The sequence below is a fragment of the Grammomys surdaster genome, unplaced genomic scaffold (genome assembly GCF_004785775.1).
Source record: "Grammomys surdaster isolate TR1022 unplaced genomic scaffold, NIH_TR_1.0 129, whole genome shotgun sequence".
In the NCBI taxonomy this organism is placed as follows: Eukaryota; Metazoa; Chordata; class Mammalia; order Rodentia; family Muridae; genus Grammomys; species Grammomys surdaster.
This window is the reverse complement of record NW_021604587.1, coordinates 15,446,304-15,469,262: the sequence shown is the minus strand read 5'-3', so window position 1 is coordinate 15,469,262 and position 22,959 is coordinate 15,446,304. Positions and strand designations below refer to the sequence as shown.

The 22,959-nt window shown below is 45.1% G+C and overlaps 1 protein-coding gene across 1 annotated transcript in view; it reads left to right on the top strand.

Moving 5' to 3' along the window:
- The first annotated feature begins 3,284 nt into the window (after positions 1 to 3,284).
- Shld1 (shieldin complex subunit 1) overlaps positions 3,285 to 22,959 on the top strand; it is a 57,360-nt gene continuing 37,685 nt past the window's right edge. Inside the window, exons 1-2 of the mRNA XM_028755940.1 lie at positions 3,285 to 3,318; positions 9,806 to 9,987. Of these exons, the coding sequence (XP_028611773.1) occupies positions 9,810 to 9,987 (178 nt within the window). The 5' untranslated portion in view covers positions 3,285 to 3,318; positions 9,806 to 9,809. The remainder of the gene's footprint in view (positions 3,319 to 9,805; positions 9,988 to 22,959) is intronic.

Below are 22,959 nucleotides of genomic sequence, written 5' to 3'. Positions count from 1 at the left end.
CACAGAAGCTGGAGAGATGATTCAGTGGTCAAGACCATGTATTGCTCTGTTGGAGGACCTAAGTCTACTCCCCAGCACCCACATCAGGCAGCTCACAACGCCTGCCACTCCAGTTCCAGACCACCTGATGCTGTCTTCTGGCATACACTCAAGTATGTCTCAGGCAAACACTCAAGTGTACAAACTCATACTCACATACCCATAAACACATAATAATTAAAAATAAAATTGTAAAAACATACAAATATAAAATTGTGATGTAAGTCAGCTTATGTAGCCTTCATATAATCAGTGGTAAAAGAACAGAGAATCAGGGCCGGAGAGGTAGTTCAGTCTTTCAGAGCACTAGCTGTTCTTGCTAAGGATCCAAGTTTGATTCCCAGCACCCACAGGGTGTCTGACAACCGTTCAACTCTCACAATGTGGTCCAGGCTGACCTGGAATTCACAATCCTCCTGCTTCAGCCTTCTAGATGTGGGATTATAGGCACACACCTCCACACTTCATAAACGTGCTGCGTTTTGATGATTGAGACTTGTTGTTTTCCCTTTTCTGTTTGGAGATGGGATGCTCCAGGCCAGACTTAAGTCGTTCTCCCACTTTAGCCTTTTGAGTGGTGGGACATGCACTGTATCTAACTTTTTTTCTTTCTTTCTTCCTTTCTTCCTCTTTCTTTTTCTTTTTTTGTTTTTCTTTCTTTCTTTCTTTCTTTCTTTCTTTTTTTTTTTTTTTTTTGGTTTTTAAAGACAGGGTTTCTCTGTGTAGCCCTGGCTGTCCTGGAACTCACTCTGTAGACCAGGCTGGCTTCAAACTCAGAAATCTGCCTGCCTCTGCCTCCCAAGTGCTGGGTGGGATTAAAGGCATGCACCACCACTGCCCAGCATGCACTGTACCCAACTTAAGATTGTGCTTCCATGGCTGTTGCAGTCAGTTTTAATTTCTTGTGCCCAGAAAGTAATGAAAGAGGAAAGTCAGGAGCAGGCTACAGGCTATACAAAGTTAGTGAGATCTCAGAACTTTGCTCCAGGAAGTTCCATAGGAAAAACAACCTTCATCATGGAAAAAAATGACACCAACACATGTGAGCGGTAGACACATAAATTGCTTACCAAATAAATGAGATAATGACAAAAGGCAAAGGCTCCAAGTTTTGCTTCACCGATAACAGGTAGTAAACCCATATTTGGGTGTAATTGTTAAGTCAGGTGTGGGTGGGGAATGAGAGATACCAGGGGAGGGACTCACCCATTCCTGATCACAGGAGCACATCAACCTGGGTCACTGAACTGGGATCTGGATGGAAGTATGCAAAACATAGACCTGGTCCTTGTCTTTCGGACTGCTACTGTTCTGTGGGAAAGAAGGAAGAACAAAAGGACTTAAAAAGATAAGTAGAAAGTGAGGTCTCCTGGGAGGAACAGTCAACTCCTATTTGACAAGTCAGGAGAGGTGCCTGGAGGGAGAACTCTCTAAAGCTGAGATCTGAATATTATCCAGAAAGTAGAAAAGAATATTCCTAAGGAATGAAGCTGTGAGGAAGAAAAACTCAGGGTGAGAAAAAACAAGTGTGGGGAGTTTAAAAGAAACATATAGTCAGTGTGTAGGTGGAGTGCTGGGGAGCGATGAGTTTTTTATATGTCATAGTGGTTTGAATATGCTCAGCCAGGAAGTAGTACTAGTAGGTGAGGCCTTGATGGAGGAAGTGTGTCACTGTTGGGGTGGGCTTTTGGACCCCCCTCCTAGCTGCCTGGAAGCTAGTTTTTCCTGGCAGCCTTTGGATCAAGATGTAGAACTTTCAGCTTCTTCTCCAGCACCATGACTGCCTGCATACTGCCATAACTGAACCTCTGACACTGTAAGCCAGCCCCAATTAAATGTCTCATATAAGAGTTGCCTTGATCATGGTGTCTCTTCACAGCAATGGAAGCCCTAAGACATGTGTGTACACATATTCACAGTATGTAGTCTTTGAATGGCCAAACCTGAAGTACTTTTTTTTTTTTTTTTTGAGATAGTGTCTCACTATCTACACTTGGCTGGCCTGGAATAGATAATTAGAATAGAATGATCTTGAATTCACAGGGAACAGCCTGTTTCAGCCACTTGAGCAATGGGTTTTTAAAGACATCTATCACCACAACTGTCTCAAGCACTATGTTTAAATATTTTTAAAATTTTAAACTTTATGTGTATGGGTGTTTTGCACTATGTGTATGCCTGGTGCCTTTGGAGGCTAGGACACTGGATTCTCTGGAAGTGGGTTTAGAAAAGGCTGTTAGCTGTCATGTAAATGCTGGGAGCTGAACTCATATCCTCTGGAAGAACAGCCCATGTTCTCAACTGCTAAACCATCTCTCTAGCCTCTCAAGCACTGTTTTAAAAACATTCCTCTAACTTGCAGGACTCCTAATGTGTGGGGTCTCATCCAAAGGTAGGTATCTGGAGGGGCCTATGAATATACAAGACCCTTTCAAGGATAAAGCGGGGAGAAAACTGTCCTCAGTCTAGTTAAACAGAATTGTTTTAGACTAGCTTTATACAGTAGTAGGCCCAGTGGACAGCACCAAGCTGGAATGGAATCTTTTGTGCTAAGTGCCACTTAAATGAACTTGGAAACGAGCTTGCTTTCTCTATAGTTCTAGTCAAGACAATCTTCCTCTGTTTAAACCTTCAAAGACCCTAGATCTTGGGCTTTTCATTCGTTTCCATTTCTTTCAGTCACGTCTCCGCATAAGCAGACCCATGCTGCTCTAGAACTCTCTTCTAGCTCTAGGCTGAGTTTGTTCTGATTGTGTCCTTTCTTGAGAGGGGAGGAATTTGGGACCTCACCTATCCAGACACCGGTTCACATGCTACGCCATATTCCCAGCCCCTCGAATTTTGTCTTTCAACAGTTAGTCCTCCTTTTGTCCTTTTGTGTAGTCCTGAAATTTTAGCCCGAATAGAATCCATACAACAATATTAAAATATTTTTAGTGCTGTTAGATAGAATTTTGCTATCCTGAAGCTCCTCATCGTCCTGCCTTTAGGCCTCAGGTTCAGAGTGTACTTCCAAGGCCAGCTTTCGTTTTATGTTCTTTTAAAGAGACTTTGCATGTTAAAAGTTTCCCAGTTTCTTTGGTGTCCGACAAGGGCACTTACAGATGACCTGCGCGCCGCAGGGGATCAAATGCCCTCAGTTAAGATGGCCGCAGCTGACTTGCGTTGCCCTTTTCTGCCCTCAGCAGAGACCCGGTCAACGACTTCCTTTTAAACTTCGCTTTTCCCATAACAAAGATGGAGCCGACGCTTCCGGTTCCGTGCTTTTCTGGTCATACGGTGAGTGACAAGGGGCTCTGAGGAACCTCCGCGGATTTTTCTCCTCTGTCCTGGAGGCCGGTGGGAAGGGAGCCAGGAAGGAGAAAAGGGAGGAGGAAAGGAGAAGAGGAGAGTTTATTCCACGAGTTTCCCCGGCACCTGCCTCGCCCCGCCCCTCCGCTCCAAGCTCCGCCCACTGCGCGCTTCTGACTCTGGAATTAGATCAGATCCAGTTAATTATCTATTTTAGTGTTTTAAGGTTTTGTTTGTTTGTTTGTTTTGAGACAGGATCTTAATACATAGCCCTGGCTGTCCTGGATTTCACTATGTAGATCAGGCTAGCTTCGAATTTACAGATAGATCCTTCTGCCTCCGCTTGGATTAAAGGCGTAGGCTACTAGAGATCTATTATAATTTCAAACAGCAGTTATCAATGACTTGATGTTTTCATAAAATCTAAAGTGTAAACTACAGTCTGGTTTGTACATTAGCGGAACTGTGTACCTGTGATAACCTTGGACTGTCTCATCACCCCAAAGAAAACTGTTCTGAGGCCCATAGCTCTGAACCCGAGAGCATCGCTCCACCACCTGCCCCTACTCCAGTCCTGGGCTATGACCAGAGTGCTGTCTGTTCCTATGGTTGTCTAATTTGTATCCTATGCAAACGGGATCAAAAAAGTATGTGACTAGCTTCTTGGCCCAGGGATTTGCAAAGCTTGTTTTGGGGACTCGAGAGAATTGCATTCCATTAATGACTAACAATGCCTAACTGTATGGAATCGTATTGTATATTCTTATTTTTATGTTGATAAGGACCTTCCTAACTGTTTTCCGAAGTACTCCACCAACTGCCCATCAGTGGGATTTTACTTTGGGACTTGCTTTTCTCTTTCACGTCTATGTCTTTGTGTCAGTATTGTGTTAATTACCTTTTTTTTTTTTTTGGTTTGGTTTGGTTTTTCGAGACAGGGTTTCTCTGTATATCTCTGGCTGTCCTGGAACTCACTCTGTAGACCAGGCTGGCCTCAAACTCAGAAATCCGCCTGCCTCTGCCTCCCAAGTGCTGGGATTAAAGGTGTGTCCTACCACAGCCCAGCTTGTCTTCATTCCTATAGAGGTTTTGTTTGTTTGGCTTTTGAGACACTGTCTTGCTACACAGTCCAGGTGGGCCCCAAATTCAAGGTCCTCCTGCTTGTGTGTCCCCAAACACTGAGATCTTAAGAATATGCTATCACATCTGGCTTGCACTATTTGTTTTGTAGGTTAGTTTGGGCATTAGTAACATTATATTTTATTTTAGGACAGGGTCTTACTATGTAGCCCTGGTTGGCCAGGAACTTGCTATGTAGTTCAGTGGGCTCCAAACATACAGAGATGGGCTTGTGTCTGCTAGCACTGAAGGTGTGCACCACCTCCCCTGTGAATAGCAGCATCTTAAGGTACTGATTCTGATGCACAAGCAGGAATCTCTTCCATTTCTTAGTGCATATTTAATATAGTCCTGTTTTATTTCTGTGCCTTTTTTTTTTTTTTTTTGGTTTTTCGAGACAGCGTTTCTCTGTGTAGCCCTGGCTGTCCTGGAACTCACTCTGTAGACCAGGCTAACCTCGAACTCTTGAACTCAGAAATCCGCCTGCCTCTGCCTCCCAAGTGCTGGGATTAAAGGCGTGTGCCACCACCGCCCGGCTTCTATGCCTTTATAAATGGAAATGGGTTCTTCTCTTTTGAAGTTGTATCACTTGTCTAAAAATACAAGTGATATGTGTGTGTATGTGTTGGTCTTGTATCTTGTGTTCGTCTTGTGTAAATTGTTTATTTTTAAATTTGTTTTGTGTCTTCCTTGAGGTTTTCTATACAAGGTCATATCTGATTTTTATTTGATTTTTGCCCTGAGGATTGAACCCAGAGCCTGGTACATGCTAGGCAAGCATGTTACCACAGAGCTACATCCTCTGCCCCTGTGTCCTGTGCAGGGGGATAATTTTACAGCTCTCTTTCCAATCTGAATACCTTTGTTGTTTAACTGTGCTGTCTAAAACTTCCAGCACAACACTGACTTGGAATGGCAAGTGGAGACATCCTTTCATTTTGCTCCTGATTTCAAGATGAGAGCATTTAGCTGGCCTCACTGAGCATCCTCACCATGGCTTTAAAAACCACTCTTTATGAGTTGAACGAGACTGTTCCTAGCTTGTTGAGTAATCACGAAACTGTATGTGTCAAAAGTCTGCACGTGTCTGTGGTGGGTTTACTTCTTACTCTGTCAGTAATGTGCTGGGACACACAGATTAGCAGGGTTAAAATAGCTGAGCGCTGAGGATGTTCCTCAGTAGAATTAGTAGAGTGCCCCTTTATCATCAACAGAGCCCTGGATTTGCTCCCCAGTGCTGCATAAACCAGACACACACCCATAACCCCAACTCAGTGGGAGGGGAAAATAAGAGAGCCAGAAGTTCTGTGTCTACCTCAGCTACACAGCAAGTTCAATGTCAGCCTGAGCTACATGAAACTCTGTCTAAAATAACCAAACCAAACCAACAAGAATGAATAACATGATTTTAAAAGAATGAAACAGCTTACCCGGGCAGTGGTGGAGCACGCCTATAATCCCAGCACTTGGGAGGCAGAGGCAGGTGGATTTCTTGAGTTTGAGGCCAGCCTGGTCTACAGAGTGAGTTCCAGGACAGCCAGGGCTACACAGAAAAACCCTTTCTCAAAAAACAAAAAAACAAACAAACAAAAAAAGAATAAAACAGCTTTGAATTTCTGCGGGGTTGGGGTGGGATTTTTCCATCTAGTACTGACATATAGTCATTACCTTCTATTTTTGATGTGTATGTGTGTGTGTGTTTGGGGGGGGGGGAGAAGGTACACAGGCCCACTGAATATAACCGAGCACAGGCCCACGGAGCATAACCGAGCTATGCCTCTAGTCTCTGGAACCATCTCCTTCATGTACACTGCTATATGTTCTGTATGTGTGTCTGTGATACAGGACTGTGTGTTTCTTGCGATGTGACTGTGAATATTGTTGTTGGGCTGCCTTTCCCCTTTGTCCTTTCTTTTTCTTTCAGAAGAGAAACTATGTGAGTTCATTATGGAGGCCTAGCAGTGTAGTTTAGTGGTAAGGAAGGCCCTTGGCGGTCTGCCTGAGGACCTGGGTTCGATCCTCCAGTTCCCTCTGTCTCATCATTTTCTCCTGTGCACATTCGCTGACTCTCAGACAGTATGTTTAGGATAACACGTGAAGCTGCATATTTTATTATGCAAAGAATTCTGCTTTTCAGCACAATTTTTTGTTTCCTTTTTGCACAGTGTCCAGCTTGGAATTTTGGGCATTTAAGTGATTCAAAATGCAAAGCAAGAATCAGGGATTCTTTTCATTAGTGATACTCAGTTTGATGTTCTTCCAAGGCTCCTTTGAAGGCAAGCAGAATATACCGGCTTATCTCTGACCCCTGCACTCCCTTCCACAGGCCTCCTGTACAGAGTTACATCACAGAAGCAGAAGCCAGAGGTGCCATGCAGAGGTCCCTGCTGATGCTCCAAACTTGCTTAGCTGTTAGAGCGCCTGCAGAGAGACGGGATGTTCTATTTTTTTGGAAACCTTATCTTTCCACTCCTTTTAGAAGTGGTCAGCTGATACCTTGGCTGCTCTTCTGCCTGAGCAAGTGTCTCCAGCATGTGACTGGGTGTCCTCAAACAAGGGCCTGGCCAGGCGTCAGTGTTGATTTGTTTTCTACACTTGCTGTCTTTGCCTGATTGAGGCTGTAGCACTGAGGCTGCTCAGACATGGGAGAGTGAAGGCCTTCAAGCCAGGCTCATTCCTTGGCAGTAGCTTTTGAAAGTGCATCGATAGGATTATCTGCTCCAAGCACAGGGTTATTGCAGGTGAAGCACTTGGTGTAGGGGTCAAATCTACTATACTGTTGACAAATGTGAACTAGCTTTATTGCACTGCTCATATTATTCTGAATTTGCGTCGTTTATTAAACATATGTCTTTGAGATCTTTCAAGTTCTTTTAGTTTATTCTTTTTTGTGTGTTCTATTGTTTTAACAGCTGTGTAGTATTCCTTGACTTGAAATAATGCTTTCTTCCAAACCCATTCTTCATCTTCTCTAAGTCCATTGATGACACAGCCACGGCATCCAAACTGTCTCTTCTAGTTGGCTTCCTCCTTAACTCCTTTCTCTCTCCATTCACTTATTAAGTTCTGATCTCCTTTTAAGTTCTTATCTGTGTTCTTAGTCTCCCCCTCACTCTTGATTCATAGGACCTTGGCCTAGTTCATAGAGGCATTCTCCATTACCTAGACTACTGCAGGGAATGAGTGTCTGCTGCTCATGGGATTGCCTGCTGCCAGTATTGAGCAGGCTCCAGTCCTGTGAGCCTGTCTGCGTTCTAGCTACCAAGCTAATAAGCACACCTGTGCATATACTCCTCTGGATGGTGCAAGGTGGCTTGTGGCAGGCCTAGCATCGGGAACTGGCTATCATAAAGCTAATTGCTGTTGGAAACTCATGAGAGACATGGGCAGGAGGGAGTGTACTGCAAGGGACTTCTCCTGTTGATCCAGTGCCCCACAGATTCAAGACCCAGGAAGAGAAACACTTGGGTTTTCTTGTTTGTTTGTTGGTTGGTTGGTTTTTTATTTTATTTATTTTCAGTTTTTGTACATGGGTGTTTGAGTTTGTTTTTATGTATGTTTCATGTGTGTCTGTGTACCATGTTCATGCAGTGTCCTGAGAGTCCAGAAGAAGGTGTTGGATCCCCTGAAACTGGAGTACAAGTGGTTCTAGCTGTAAGCCACCATGTGGGTGCTGGGAATTGAACCCAGGTCCTCTGGAAATATGGTCAGTGATCTTGGCTGCTGAGCCATCTCTCCAGTCTTAATTCCTAGTTTTAAACACGAACATTTCCAGTGCTTCATTGAGCAAGCTACCTTGGAGGACTTCAGAATTCACCTAGAGACTTTCTGTATGCAAGATGCTGACAGAAGCCAGGTCTTTCCTGTCCTTTCCAGAGATGACAGCAGGGCAGGAGGCACCAAGGCCATCTAGCTAAGACCAATGGCTTGTTAATTAGTGTCTAAATTATCCTTTGTTGTTGGTAGTTTGTCTGTATGTCTGATTTTTCAGATAGGGTCTCAGATTGTAGCTGAGGCTGGCTCAAACTGGCAGCAGTCCTCTGTCTCCTGAGCACTGGGATTACAGACATGAGCAACCACACCTAGCATAAGTGATTCCTGAGTGCTGGGATTACAGACAAGAGCAACTATACCTATCAGGATCTTTGATGCTCATTTTAAATTCCCAGTGCCCTGTGGTGATGATTGTGGATCTAACATGGTTCTTCATCCTCTTCCTCAGCCTTGGTTTTATTTATTTTTGTTTTATTTTGAGGTAGGGTCCAGGCTGGCTGTCCTGCTTCAGTTTCCTAAGTAGTTTCTATTATATGCTTGTAATACCAGGCCTGGCTTAAACTGGTTATTATTCTTTTCCTTATTTTTTTGCATTAGCATACAAAGGAACATGTTTCATCTTTGCCTCTTCATACATGCACTGTGTTCTCGTTGTTCCCTCCTCCCCCATTAAACTGGCTCTCTGTGTCCATGCTTTCCTGGGGTGAGGGTAATGTCTTTCTAGAGCCCACTTCCCTTTCTGGTCTTCCTTGTCAAAATTCAGAGTCAACACAATGGGTTTCTGTTTGGATCTCCCCAAACTTTGAGCTCTGTGAAGGACCTATGGTGAATATTCACTTCTGTGTCCCTAGAGCCTGTCCTAGGCCACAGAGGGAATGCATGTCACCTGACTCTTCCTACCAGATGAATAACCAGATAATCTGGATAACCAGATAATCTGGAATACCCTTGCTCCCAGCTTGTCTTGGTATTTCAGGCGTGTATAGTATTTTGTTTTATAAAATCTGGACCAAGAGCTCTTATTATCTCAAACTTGGTTTTTGTTGTTGTTGTTTTTTTGTTTTTTTGAGACAGAGTTTCTCTGTATATGGTTGTCCTGGAACTCACTCTGTAGACCAGGCTGGCCTCGAACTCAGAAATCCGCCTGCTTCTGCTTCCCAAGTGCTGAGTGGGTTTAAAGGCGTGCGCCACCACCACCCGGCTTGAAACTATATTTCTAATATATGTTGCTGTTGTATTGTTTGTTTGTTTTGAGATAGTCTTGCTCTTTAGCCCAGGCTGCCCTCAAATTTGGAATCCTCCTCAGCCAGTCAGCCTGTTGAATATTGGGATTACAGATATTTGTCATTATGCCTGACTCCTAGCTGAAATGAGGATTGATATTTTTCTCAAGTGGGAGTATATCTGTCTCACAATGAAGGGAACTTGGTACCCAAACACTGGATCAAAGGAGAAGGGAAGAAAAACCGTGACTTAGGGGAAGAGAGAGAGTAGCTGCTCTTCTGGCCTCCTCGGGCTGTGCTCTGGGTAGCTCCTACTGCACAGACCCTGTGACACAGAGCTGTTTTACCTCCCCTCACAGGCCCATGGAATCCCTGACAGCCACACCCAGCAGCCTGTCAGGAGAGAGCTGTACTTTGGATCTACCAATGGTGTGTGACAGCGGAGGCTATGAAGCATCCCAGAGAGCCAGCCAGGGAAGCACCAGCAACTCTCTGAGGTGTCTGGAACCCCATCCTTTCCCTTCTTCGACTGATGATCCAGGTAACAAGCATGGGTTTGAATCAACCAACTTCAAGAAAACAACCAGTGGAGACACAGGCATGTGGTTGTTCTTACTGTGTAAGTTACCTTACATAGGAAAGCGCTTTACCCAGCAAAGCTGTGGAGAAGGACTTCAAAGCCTCCCTGAGTAACAGGATGGTGTTCAGGAACTAGGGATATGGAGGTGAACACCCAGGTCCTTCCCTCACTGAACTCAGAGTTTGGGGTGATCCAAACACAGTGTGTCTAGACAAAGGGGAGCAGGAAGGGAGGCAGGTCTTTGTTATCCGTTTTTGATGTCTCTCCAGATGCACTCAGTGCAGGAGGACACTCGGTTTGATAAAGAGAGTGGAACTGTACTCTATTCTTTTAAGACTGCAGAAAACAGCTTTGGGCCCTACTATGTGCAGGGGAATTCGGAGGATAGAGGCGTCAGTGCTTCTCTTGGGAAGGATGCTCTGGACTGATGCAGGGTATGAGTGTGTACATGCTGTGGTGTGTGTGTGTATAGGTAAGGACAACTTGCAGGAATCAGTAGTTTTTGCCTCCCACTGTGTGGGTCCCAGGGATTCAATTCAGCTCAAGTTTGAGCCACCTTCCCAGTCCCTGTGCTCTGAATTTAAATAAGAACCTTTCTGTAAAATTTCCTGACTGGATTGCAGAAATTGATAATTTAAAGCTAATGATAATTAGCAAGCTGGAAAGCCTGTCTGTTTCCCATTAATTATCCAGTCTATAATCCACAAACCTGAATTCAAATTTAAATGTGCCACTTGCTGGCCTAGAGCCTGCTATGTAGACCAGGCTGGCCTAGACTAACCTTGAACTCACAGAGACCCATCTACCTACCTCATCAACCAGAGTACTGGGATTAAAAGTGTTGTGGCACCACCCCTGGCTCCACGGAGACTCACTTAGCTAGGCTTGAGCTTGCTCTGGGGACAAGGCTAGCCTTGAACTCCTGATCCCCCTCACTCTGCCTTCCCAGTGCTGGTACTACAGGCACATGCTCCCGCGCCTAGCCACCTGTAGTATCAATGCAAGAGCCTGTTGTTGTTGGTTTGATTTATTTCCATGTTGAGTCCACTTCCCCTCCTGTCATTGCATGTTATAAGTAGTTGAAGCCGTGGATTTTCTCCCTATAGCACGTCAGCAGATTCCTGCCAACAGTTTCATCTTGTTCTGACAATTCTAGACCAGCTGTGTGCTCAGATCCAGACTTGCCTTTGCTTTGATCTCCAGGGGTATCCCCACAAATCCTGCTGTTCAAGCCCGGATTTTTAACACCTCCAGTTCCTAAGCCAACTGGATGTTAGTTTTTGTGTTTCCTGTTCTATATTGTTAGGAAATTCATCTTCTGAAGAGTCTTCCAACTGGAGGGTCATTTAGGGTAGCTCTGCAGTGTTCTGTAACTTCAGTGTGCACTCAGGAGCCCTTGGCAGTGTTCATGTAGCTTGTGCTTGGCTCCAAATATAGTCAGCTATGAAGAGTGAGCAAAGTATGCTGGGGGCCTTGGGATGGAGGCCTGATAATGGCCTCCCTAGCTATTAAGTTAGATAGGAGCCAGGAGCTGACTGTGAGAATCCAGTCATGGACTGAAAGCTCAAATGTACAGCTTGCCTGGCGTGCTCAAGGCCCCAAGTTCAATCTCAACACCAGAAAAATAAGAAACATATATTAGAATTCTATCAAATTAACCCTTTGTCACCAAGTCCATGAAATCCAGGCATGAGTTGGTAAAGAGTGGCGTGTACAGTAATGGAGTGAGGCAGCCTCCAGACAGTGGCGTACAACTGTAGCAGGTAAGCCAGCGGGCACCCACCAAGCCAGCGGACACCCACCAAGCCAGCGGGCACCCACCAGTGCCTAGACACGTGATATCAGAGCACAGGTGGTAGGGGAGAAGACTGGCTTCGGGGTTTCTGTTCTCTTTTGTTTACTTGTTCATTTGAGACAAGGTCTCAGTCATACCACAGGCTAGCCTGGAACTTTACAGGACTGTCTTAGAATAGGGATTAGCACCTCTCCCCAACTTCAGATTTCACAACCTGTTGAGCAGTCATAACCTTGGTTGATGGTGAAGCTTTTTGCCTTCAAACCTAGATGGTTGGCCTTTTGAACAGTCACTGGAAAAGTAAAGCTAATAACATTTTAAGTTTTAAGCAAAGCCTCCTTATAGAAAGGTCTCTGAGACTTAGCACCAGAACCATTGATGTGCAAAACCACTGTTTGGGTGGGTTTGTGTTTAGTCCCAGGAAATCTGCACCTTCCATTAACATGAATTAGTTTCATGAAAACTCACCATCAACTCTATTGGAGGACTGAAATGTCATGGATTTCAGAGGCTGGAAGCAGTGTTTCCACTGGAGTTGTAGTCCCAGCTTCCTCCCACTCTTTCTCTGTTCATACCACAGTTTGCAAAGCTGGTGGATGATGGGGATTGCAGTGGTCCACACATAAAGTAAGGCCAGGGACACATCCTTGATCCTGGACCACAGCTCTTGTATATACTGAGTCTGCTGCTAAGTCCTAAGCTGGTGGACTGTCTGTGGTGCATCAGGGTCTTCATTCACGGTGGAGGAGAAAGAACTCGTCGCCTGTGCCATGTACATGGATAAAATCTTAAACTTCCCCAGAGCCCCAGGCGTCCTGAGCCTGCTTAGAGTGGAGGATGGACTACCGGGCACAGCAGTCCCAAGCTGTGACCTCTTCAAACCCACCTGACACAGGGACCCATAGAGCCAAGATGCTGGCCCTTTTTACTTTTTCATCCCTTGATTGTTCTTCCCCAGGCACATGGCCAACACCCCATCTGCCTACGGGATGGAACCTGCTCTGGTGCAGATGCCTGCACTCACATTTAGGAACCAAGCTGATGGATACTTCCCTCCCTCACTGGATGTGTCTAGCCCCATACCAATCTCCATACCCTGGAGGAGGCTAAGAGGAATGAGTTTTCAGATCACTTTTTAAGAAATTAAAGAGTTATAAGGATCCAAGGAGTAAGCTAGGAAAACCTTGAAAGTTTCTTTCATTTCAGTCTGGTACACAAAGGCAGGAGAGGCTGGGCTCTCGTCTGCCTTAATAGCTGTGTGTCTGGCCTGAGGTTACCAGGCAGGCACTTCTCAGGAAGCACTGTTGAAATAAACAACCATTGCCTCACACAGACATAGTCATGAGGCTCCTCCCCATGCCTGTCCTGGTAGATAAGGGCAAAGAGTCACTGCTGCCAAGAGGTCTTCCTGGGGCACATTTCCATCCCAGTGTGTGAGTCTCCCTGAGATTGTGCTTCCTCTTTGGCAGCCCTCACTTGGCTCTTTTGCCTCACTTTGAGGACTCTGTAATCTGGTAGCCATGTTATTTGTTCAAAACAACCGATACAGCAGCGGTGCAAGGCTGTCCAGGTGAATGGCAGCTGAATACAGATCCCTGGGACCACCCATTCTATAAACCTGGATTCCTGTTTTAGACTGAGCCAACTCTTAATGCCTAAGCCGCCTGATTCCCTCTTTGGATGCTCTCCCTCCTTGATCAACTCCAGTTTACTCTATGGGTTGTCCATCCATCCATCACCACCAACTTCAGACTTGGCAATGGACTTGAGCTTCTTGCCTGCTAGATACTCACTGTCCTGGCTCCAGGACTACAGAGAAGCATAGATAAGCAGGAGCAAAGAGCCATATTAAGCAATGAATGATCTCCATGAACTATCGAAAAGGCAAGGTCACAGGTTCCTTAGGGCTTGTTCTTCTGTGATCTGTTGTAGCATGATAAGGTAGACCCTGTAGCCTACCTTCCCAGGGCCCACAGAGCCTCTGTTCTGCAGATACCCACAGAGCATCCCAACACAGAACAGAGTTCTTTCTGAGGTTGTTTAGATATGGCAATGTGGGTGGAGGAAATCTTGACGCTTTCCTCAGACTAGAACTTTTGTCTGAGAACAGTGCTGGGAACTGGAGTGTAGACAGCAGACTTGAGGGCTAAGCACAATGACTCTTTGATGATTAAAGGCTCCTGCTGCCAGGTGGCTGTAAACTTTAACAGTGCTTTAATGTCCCTTGTGGGGTTTTTTTTCTTCTGAATCTGTCAACATCCCAGTCTTCAAAGGTATCCAGATAATGTAATATTTAAGAATAGGTAAATATGCTTTATCCTGTTTATAATTCACATGGTATCTCATTGTAATTCTATAAAACTCTGTTCTCATTGTGAAACAATTATAAACTTGTAACAGTCGGCACTTCAGACTGGAAGTTACATAATTGTAAAATTCTAGGTTTGGGGCTGGAGAGATGGTTCAGTGGGTAAAGCACTTGCTGAGCAAGCATGGGGACCTGGGCTCTCAGGCACACAGCACCCATGTGAAAACTGGGTGTGGTGGCCGATTTCTATAACAGCTGTCCTCACAGGCTCCCGAGTGAGCTACATTCAGGACTCATTCAGCTGTGTCCTCCTACAGTGCAAGGAAAAGCCTTGATTGGTGTTGTCCAACAGACGCCCGTGTTTAACTCACAAGAGGCAATAAGGGAGGATGAGTTATCATCCACCTACTCTGTAGGTGCTGTGCCATAGGCATTTATACACATTCGTGTGTGCGTGTGTGTGTCTGTGTGTGTATGTGTCTGTGTGTGTCTGTGTGTGTGTGTGTCTGTGTGTGTCTGTGTGTGTGTGTGTCTGTGTCTCTGTGTGTGTGTGTTTGTGTGTCTGTGCTGTGTCTCTGTGCTGTGTCTCTGTGTGCATGTGTTGCTGCTGCCACAACTCTAGGGCTTCCAGTGTGCTAGGCAAGTGCTCTAGCACTGTGGACCCCCAGCATGTTGTGCCTTTTGAGTCTTAGAGCCACCCCAAAGAAGTAAATACTGTTCTGACCTCTGTGTGACCCCTGAGGAAACAGCCTTGGAGAGGCTGGTGTTCAGATTTGGTCTAAAGAGTGCTAGCAAGCCGAGACGCAATGCTGGGTCTGGTTGACTTCAAAGGCAGGACTTTAAAGACACGCAAACATGAGGTCTGTGAGGACTGTAAAGGGCTAAGCCTAAAGAAAGCACTTGCCGTTACCCCTTCCCAGCTCCTTCCTGCTGACTGTACTCCGATATAAGTACATCTCAGGGGCCAGCCATGCCTCCTGGCTCACTTGAGACACAGACACACCCACACAGACACACACAAAAACACCCACGCAAACACATGCAAATACACACACACATACACACAAATACACACACACATACAAATACACATGCACAGACACACACACAAATACATACACACAAATACACACACACACTCACACAGACATGTAGACACACAGACACTCAGAGATACTCACACAGACACAGACACTCATACACACAGACAGACAGACACATACACACACACACACACACACACTCATCACTACCCCTTCTAACCCTGTGCTGTGGAAGAAGCACCCATCAGCTACTTGCAGAACAGCTGCAGAGAAGATGTCAGAGCCACCATCTTAGGTGGAAACCAGGAAAGAAACAGAAACTTGGATTCTAGCTATTTGCAGGAATGTATGAAACCCTTATTTTCCCCAGAAGACATTTTCTCACCTGCCTCTAGGATGGTCTATTGGCTTTGACCTTTGGAGTAAAGCCTGGGTTCCAGCCCAGGCCTTTGTATTTTAGACACGCATCACCACTGAGCTGTACAGACGATGTCCTCCCTGGAGCTTTTGAAAGCCACTGCTGACATGCTACAGAGTCCAGCTTCCTGGAGCGTAGCCTTTAAGAGTAAATGCTTTTGTATTCACTTCTGACTTCCCTATGCTTGACTGGCAGGCGCCCCACAGCTGCCGTCTGCTAACTTAGGCCTTGACCTGTGAGTAGATTCTCAGGGCAGCACCTGGTATATAGTAGGTGGTCAGTTAAGACTGATAGACTGAATAAATGAAACCTGTTAAGATTTAAAAGAAAGAGGGACTGGAGAGATGGGTCAGTGGTTAAGAGCACTGACTGCTTTTCTGAGGAGTTAGGTTTGATTCCCAGCATCCACATGGCAGCTTGCAGCTGTCTATAACTCCAGGTCCAGGGGATCCTACATCCTCTTCTGTCCTCTGTGGGTACTGCATGAACTTGGTGCAGAGATGTATGTAGGCAAAACACCCATACACATAAAATGAGAAGTTTTTATTTTTTAAGATTTAAGGGGGCTGGAGAGATGGCTCAGCAGTTAAGAGCACTGACTGCTCTTCAGAGGTCCTGAGTTCAATCCCCAGTAACCCCAACGGTGGCTCACAACCATCTGTGACGGGATCCAATACCCTTTTCTGTTGTGTCTGAGACAGCTACAGTGTACTCATATACATAAAATAAATAAATTTAAAAACATTTTTAAAAAGATTTAAGGATACAAAGTATTGGTCATAAGTGCCTTGCTCATAAATTTGTGACTTTTTTTTTTGACACATTGAAGCTACGTTTGGTCTTACCTATGAGGGTGGATGACAAAGTTCACAAGCTAAAAGTGTGCACATTTACACGGGCTATTTAAACCTTATTTAGAAAGGGACTAGTCCACACTTCTCTGTATGCACCCCCATTCACTTTGTTCCTTGAAAAGGGAACACTTGAGGTTGGAATAGTGTACTCTTGTGTACCTGAGGTGTACCCCTGGGAAGCTGGGGGGGGCTGGGAAGAAGGAGGTGGAGGAGGATGAAGAGGAGGTGGAGGAAAAGGAGGAAGAGGGGGAGGTGGCAGAGGAGGATGACTTTGAGAGTAGTTTGAATTGCATTGTGAGTTCAAGGCCAGCATGGGGTATATAGTGAGAAGCCTCCAAGGTCAAGGTGCTTGCAGGTCAGTCTGATCCCAGGATCCCACACAGTGTGAGGAGAGAACCAACTCCGTAAATAAATGTAATTAATATATAAACAACAGGAAATATCAAACCAGGAAGAGCAGGGTAGGAAATGGAACAGCTTTCACGACGCATCGTGTTACTGAGTATACTGATCCCCGTACACTCCTAAAAGGGGATTTACTCACTCACTTACTCTGAGAGCAGCTCTCATTGTATATCCCTGGCTGGCTGCAAACTCACTGTGTAAACAGGGCTGGCCTTGAACACACAGAGATCTGTCTCCTTAGTGCTTGGGTTAAAGACTCATGCCCTGGGGCTGGAGAGATGGCTCAGTGGTTAAGAGCACTGACTGCACTTCCAGAGGTCCTGAGTTCAAATCCCAGCAACCACATGGTGGCTCACAACCATCTGTAATGAGATCTGATGCCCTCTTCTGGTGTGTCTGAAGACAGCTACAGTGTATTCATATATAATAAATAAATAAATCTTTAAAAAAAAAAAAAAAAAAAGACTCATGCCCTGCTGGGCTGCTTCTTTGAGATAGCAGCAGCTCACTGTGTTGCCTCTGTCTGTACTGAGCTCAAAATCCACTGTCCCCAGCCTCGAAAGTGCTGAGATTATAGGTTTGTGCCCCCATGCCTGAGGGAATTGTTTCAGTCATCATGTGTGCTTGTGTAAGTGTGTGTATGTATATGTGAGTATAGGTGCCTGTAGAGGCCAGAGGTATCAGACCTCCTGGACCTGAAGTTACAGGAGGTTGTGAGCTGCCTGGTGTGGGGCCTCCGCAAGGAACTCTAACCACTGAACCATCTTTCCACCACAGAAATTGTTTCTTAATTCAGCAATAAGAGTACATAAAATTATAGACTTAAGGATATCCCTAAAGATACTTTTTAAAGTTCTTTCTTTCTTTCTTTCTTTCTTTCTTTCTTTCTTTCTTTCTTTCTTTCTTTCTTTCCTTCCTTCCTTCCTTCCTTCCTTCCTTCCTTCCTTCCTTTCTTTCTTTCTTTCTTTCTTTTAATACAAGATCTTACTATGTGGTTTTGGCTGTCCTGAAACTCACAATATAGACCAGGCTGACCTTAAACTCACAGAGATTTGCCTGCCTCTAGCACCGAAGAGCTACTTCTGCCTTAATCTTCTGAAACTGTAAGCCAGCCCTGATTAAGTGTGTTCCTTATTAAGAGGTGCTGTGGATGCCAGGTATGGTGCTGCACACTTCTAACCCCAGCACTCAGGAGGTAGAGGCAGACAGATCTCTGTGAGTTTGAGGCCATCCTGGTCTACAAAAGCAAGTTCCAGGACATCCAGGGATGTTACACAGAGAAACTCTGTCTTAATGAAAAAGCCGAAAAGAAAAAGGGTACGGTGGGGTGGGCTTGGTGTCTCTTCACAGCAATAGAAACTCTAAGACAAATGGCTTCTGAAGAGCAACACCCAAGGTTACCCTCTGGTATGCAACACACACACACACACACACACACACACACACACACACACAAACAGGCAGATACACAAACTCACATATAGGCAAACCTGCCTCCTCCTTCAAGGCCTGGATATAGCATCTCTTCCAGCGTCAGACATCTTGTTCATCCCAAGGGACTGTGACCACCCTACCATTTTGTCTGTCAGGTAGCCAGATATGGACAAGCTCTTGACTTGCTTGCTGTCCTTCGCAACTCCTGCCCCCACAGCTGTGCTCTCCAGCTTTTAGTCTACTGAAAAGCCTTGGGGTAGCCATGTGTGAGCATGTGGGAGTCAAAGGCAGATAGAGCTCTGATTTCAAGGCCAGCCTGGTATAAATTGTTAAACTCTGCCTCACAAATAGCTAAGTCCTCACTTCTGTGTGAGAGCCAAGGATCAAAGTCAGTTCGCCAGGTTTTCATGACCAGTGCTTGCCCTGCTGGTCAGTCTCATCTGCCTGAAGATGTTTTCCCTAACATAACTGCGCCTGTCACATACCAGCACTTTGAGTCTTTTCCTACTATTAAAATGATGACATTGAGTGGCAGATGTTTTCTTCCCAGCATGTCATATGTTGGTGTTCCCAAGAACTTACTTTCTCATCTTTATTTTTTTGAGATAAAATCTTTCTGCATAGCTCAATCTAGCTTCAAACTCTTGACCTCTTCTCCCCCCCAACCCCCCCCTGTTTCTGGGGATTACAAATGTGAGCCACCAAGCCCGACTTTCACAAAGAGTATTCGGAAGGTGACGATTGGGAAGTTAAGTTAAGCACGGTATAGAATGCAAAATCAAAGAAGTCATCTATGAGCAATGCCATTGCCGCTTTAGGAGGCTAGTTTGGGATGGGGGTGGAATCGGCTACAGTTACTCCCTGGTTTTTATACAGTAATATCAAGTGCCATGCTTGGCTCTACTGCCCTCTTGTGGCTGCTGTCCATATTTCTGAGGCTGGGTGGGGCGCTGAAATTTAAGTGAGTTAAACCTTTTGTCATTCATTCTCTGCTTTGATTAAGCAGGACCCTCCTCCAATCACACAGACACAGACACACACACAGACAGACAGACACACACACACACACACACACACACCACACACAAAAGCACGACTGGAACTGAACTCAAGACCCGGGCACATGGGAAGCAAGAGCTCTACATTAAGCCACACACCCAGCCCCTCTTTGTAGAAGCTGTCTACTACGGCAGAATTAAACATTTTTAGAGACTCCTCTTTTGAAATGGAGTCTTAGGCTGAAACCTGAGAAGCTAATTTGTCACTGTCCCCTGTGTCAGCTGTGTTCACCATGCATGTGTGATGTGGTCTGAGAGTGTGTTCATTTATATGCAGTGGTGGGGTCCATGCATTTACCAATAAGGCCTAGGCTTTTTCTTTGGGAAAGACCAAAGGATGTACACTTTTCTCTGTGGATAAAATTATGGTCACATTAAAGATCAATTATGGCATTTAAAAAATCACCCCGAGGGCTGGGCAGTGATGGTGCACGCCTTTAATCCCAGCACTTGGGAGGCCGAGGCAGGTTTTCAGGGCTTTATCACTTTTTACCTGGTGTTCTTAGGCAAGTTCTTAATGTCTTTAGGCCTCATTTCTGTGTGTGCGTTCTCAAATATCACTACCTGGAGAAGTTGGACACACTGGGTGAGAGAGAACACTTGCCTCCCACACCACTAACCTCTCATGTAACAATTATTTGTAACAGTTTCCATGTGAAATGCCACCCACAGGTTCCTATGTTTTAACACTTGGTCCTTCCTAGTAGGTACCATTATGGGGAGGTTTGGGATATAAGGTCTCCCTGGCTGAAAGACTTACAGTCTAACACCACTTCAGCCTGAGCCCTCTCTGCTTCCTGTCAGGAGCTGCCTCTGCTGGCTCCAACACTGACTGACCCACCTCAGCCAAAGCCGTCCGTACCCACCAAGATGGTCTGTACTGTCTAGAACAGGCGCCAGGGACCAGCCTCAGCATGGAGAGGGGGTCTGAGAGGAGGGATGTCCGGGAGCATATTTTGCATAGTTGAGAAATTATATATTTTCAAATTCATGTATCTAGAGCTCTTTCCCATAGCCTTAAGGGCTGTCCTGAAGGTCCCAGCGATTACCAGTTTTTCTGAGACAGTAGCCATACTTTCACTTCCCAGACTTATGCTGTCTCAGATTATCATGGAGTCCTTAAGGTTAACAGAAAGGACATTCCTCTGAGGAATGTGAAAGTGTGTATATTATTATACAAACAAGTCTTACGCCCATAGCAGCCATCGACACTTGTGTAGGCTCACTCCAAGGCTTTGTCCCAGGGGCTGGAACCATGTCATTCTGTCCCCACCAGGGCCATACCAGGCTCAGCAAACAGGGAGCCAAGATAAACCTGTCCTGCCTGAGGTTGCTTCTGTTAGGTGTCTCGGTGGTGAGAACGGTGAACTGTGTAACACTCAGTGGTCTGTGATATATGGACGCCTGGCTTGTACTTCCATCCTCCTGTTGACCATGCTCGCCCCTCCCTTCTGTGTGTCCTGTCCTCAGGGAAGCAGTCGTGTTTTCCTCCAGAGATCTCCAGCTTATCAACCCTGTGCTTAAAGTTTTTCAGCTTCACAGTGGTGCAAAACTGGCTCCCATTCAGTAGAAATCATGAATTTTGAATTTGGATCCTCCCAGTGTTAAGTAGTCTGCCATGATGCTGGCCAGTGACAAAGAGTGATGGTGCCCAGTCACTCCTGCTGGGCACACCGGTATCCACAGCAAACTATGTTGCTGATGCAGTGTGTCTAGAGGATTACATTCATAAAGTGCACTTGTGGTTTATGATGCTTCTGAATTACAGTGAGAGTATTTATTAGGGTATAGCATAACCGGAAGTTGAGAAGCATCTGTATTATCTGTAATTTATGCTTCTTCATCTATTCTAACTTTATAAGTCTGGTATCAGTTTTGACAAACTACCTAACAGTTTATGAAGGAATTAAATTTAGCTTCAAAGAAACCAATACATAAGCCTGGCAGTGGTGGTGCACGTCTTTAATCCCAGCACTTGGGAGGCAGAGGCAGGCAGATTTCTGAGTTTGAGGCCAGCCTGGTCTACAGAGTGAGTTCCAGGACAGCCAGGACTACACAGAGAAACCCTGACTAGAAAAACCAAAAAAAAAAAAAAAAAAAAGAAAAGAAAGAGAAACCAATACATATAGATATATATGTATTCTCTCTCTACATACTTATATATAGAAAGAATATGTGTGCGTATATATATATATATATATATATATATATATATATATGCACACACTATTTGGTTTCTTTGAAGTTAAGTTATTCTATGTATAAAGGTATATTTTTCTACTATATAATTATATATAATTATATATGGAAAGAGAGAGAGTGCATGATATGTGTGTGTGTTTCTAGCATGAATGTCATTGTAATATATGAATGCAATGTCTGGGAAGGCCAGAAGAGGGTGTTGTATACCCTGAGACTTGTTTGTGAGTCTCTGTGGCTATTGAGGATTGAATTAGGGTCCTTTGGAGAGGAGCCAGTGCTTTTAACCACTGAGCCACCTCTCTAGCCCCAACAGTGGAATTGTGATAGAATAATAACAGTGTAAGCCCAGGGGCTTTCATGTTCTTCTGGTTTTGGAGATAAGATCTTGCTACTGTAGCACAAGCTGGGCTGTAACTCACTTTGTAGTGGAAGCTGGCCTTGAATTTGCTGTAATCCTCTTGCCTATGCCTGCTGAGTGCTGGGATTAAAGGCCTGAGCCACCATGTTGCCTTTCAGGTATCCTCACCCACTTCTGGTCATGGACACAGCATTACTGCATCATTGCAGAGTGCCAGGAAAGTTGACTTCAGCCATCTTGCCTGATTATGGTGTACAGATCAGCTAAGACATCAATATTTCCCTACTTATGTATTTTTGTTTCTATGTGTCCAGTGGGTATGAACTAGGAAATCCAGGGCTAGGGAAAGTACAGGGTGGTGGCTGTGATGGCTGCCAGCTTTTTGTCTCTACCGTCTCTGGCAAGACAACATGGTGTCTTTAAAGATTTGAGATTTGTACTTAACAGTAAATGACTGGTCTTCAAACCTTTACATTTTTCTTCCTTGAATTGCTTCATTCATGATTACGTTAACCCGAAGATTAGTTGCCTGGTAGTCTTGCACCAGGGCAGCATGCACCACTGTCAACTGGAGCTCTGCAGAGCTGAGCCTCTTCCTGGCCTTTGCTTTGTGTGCCCTCCTGTGTTGGGCTATGGAAAACTCTTGGCCATGTTGGTTATATTGAATTACGATGTAAAGTTGGTACAGTGATGTTGCTTTGTTTTTAATTACCAAAAAACAACAATAAAATTAAATTTGGAAGTGTAATACACATTCCTGACTTCTAAAATACTCTGCACTCCAGTTCTTCTATGCTGTTTCTGTAGGATTGTCCCAAGTCATGGTTTCAGGGATTATTTTAACAGTGTTGGAAGGATACCCCTTCAAGTTCCAGTAGGGAAATCAAGCCTCAGACCACGCACTTCCACGGCTGCTGGGGTGCAACTCAGCAGTACAGTGCTTGCCTAGCATGTGTGTTGGGTCCCTGGCTTTGATTCCGCAGCACCACAAAAACAACAGACAGAAAGGAAAAGAAGGAGGAGGAGGAGGAGGAGGAGGAGGAGGAGGAGGAGGAGGA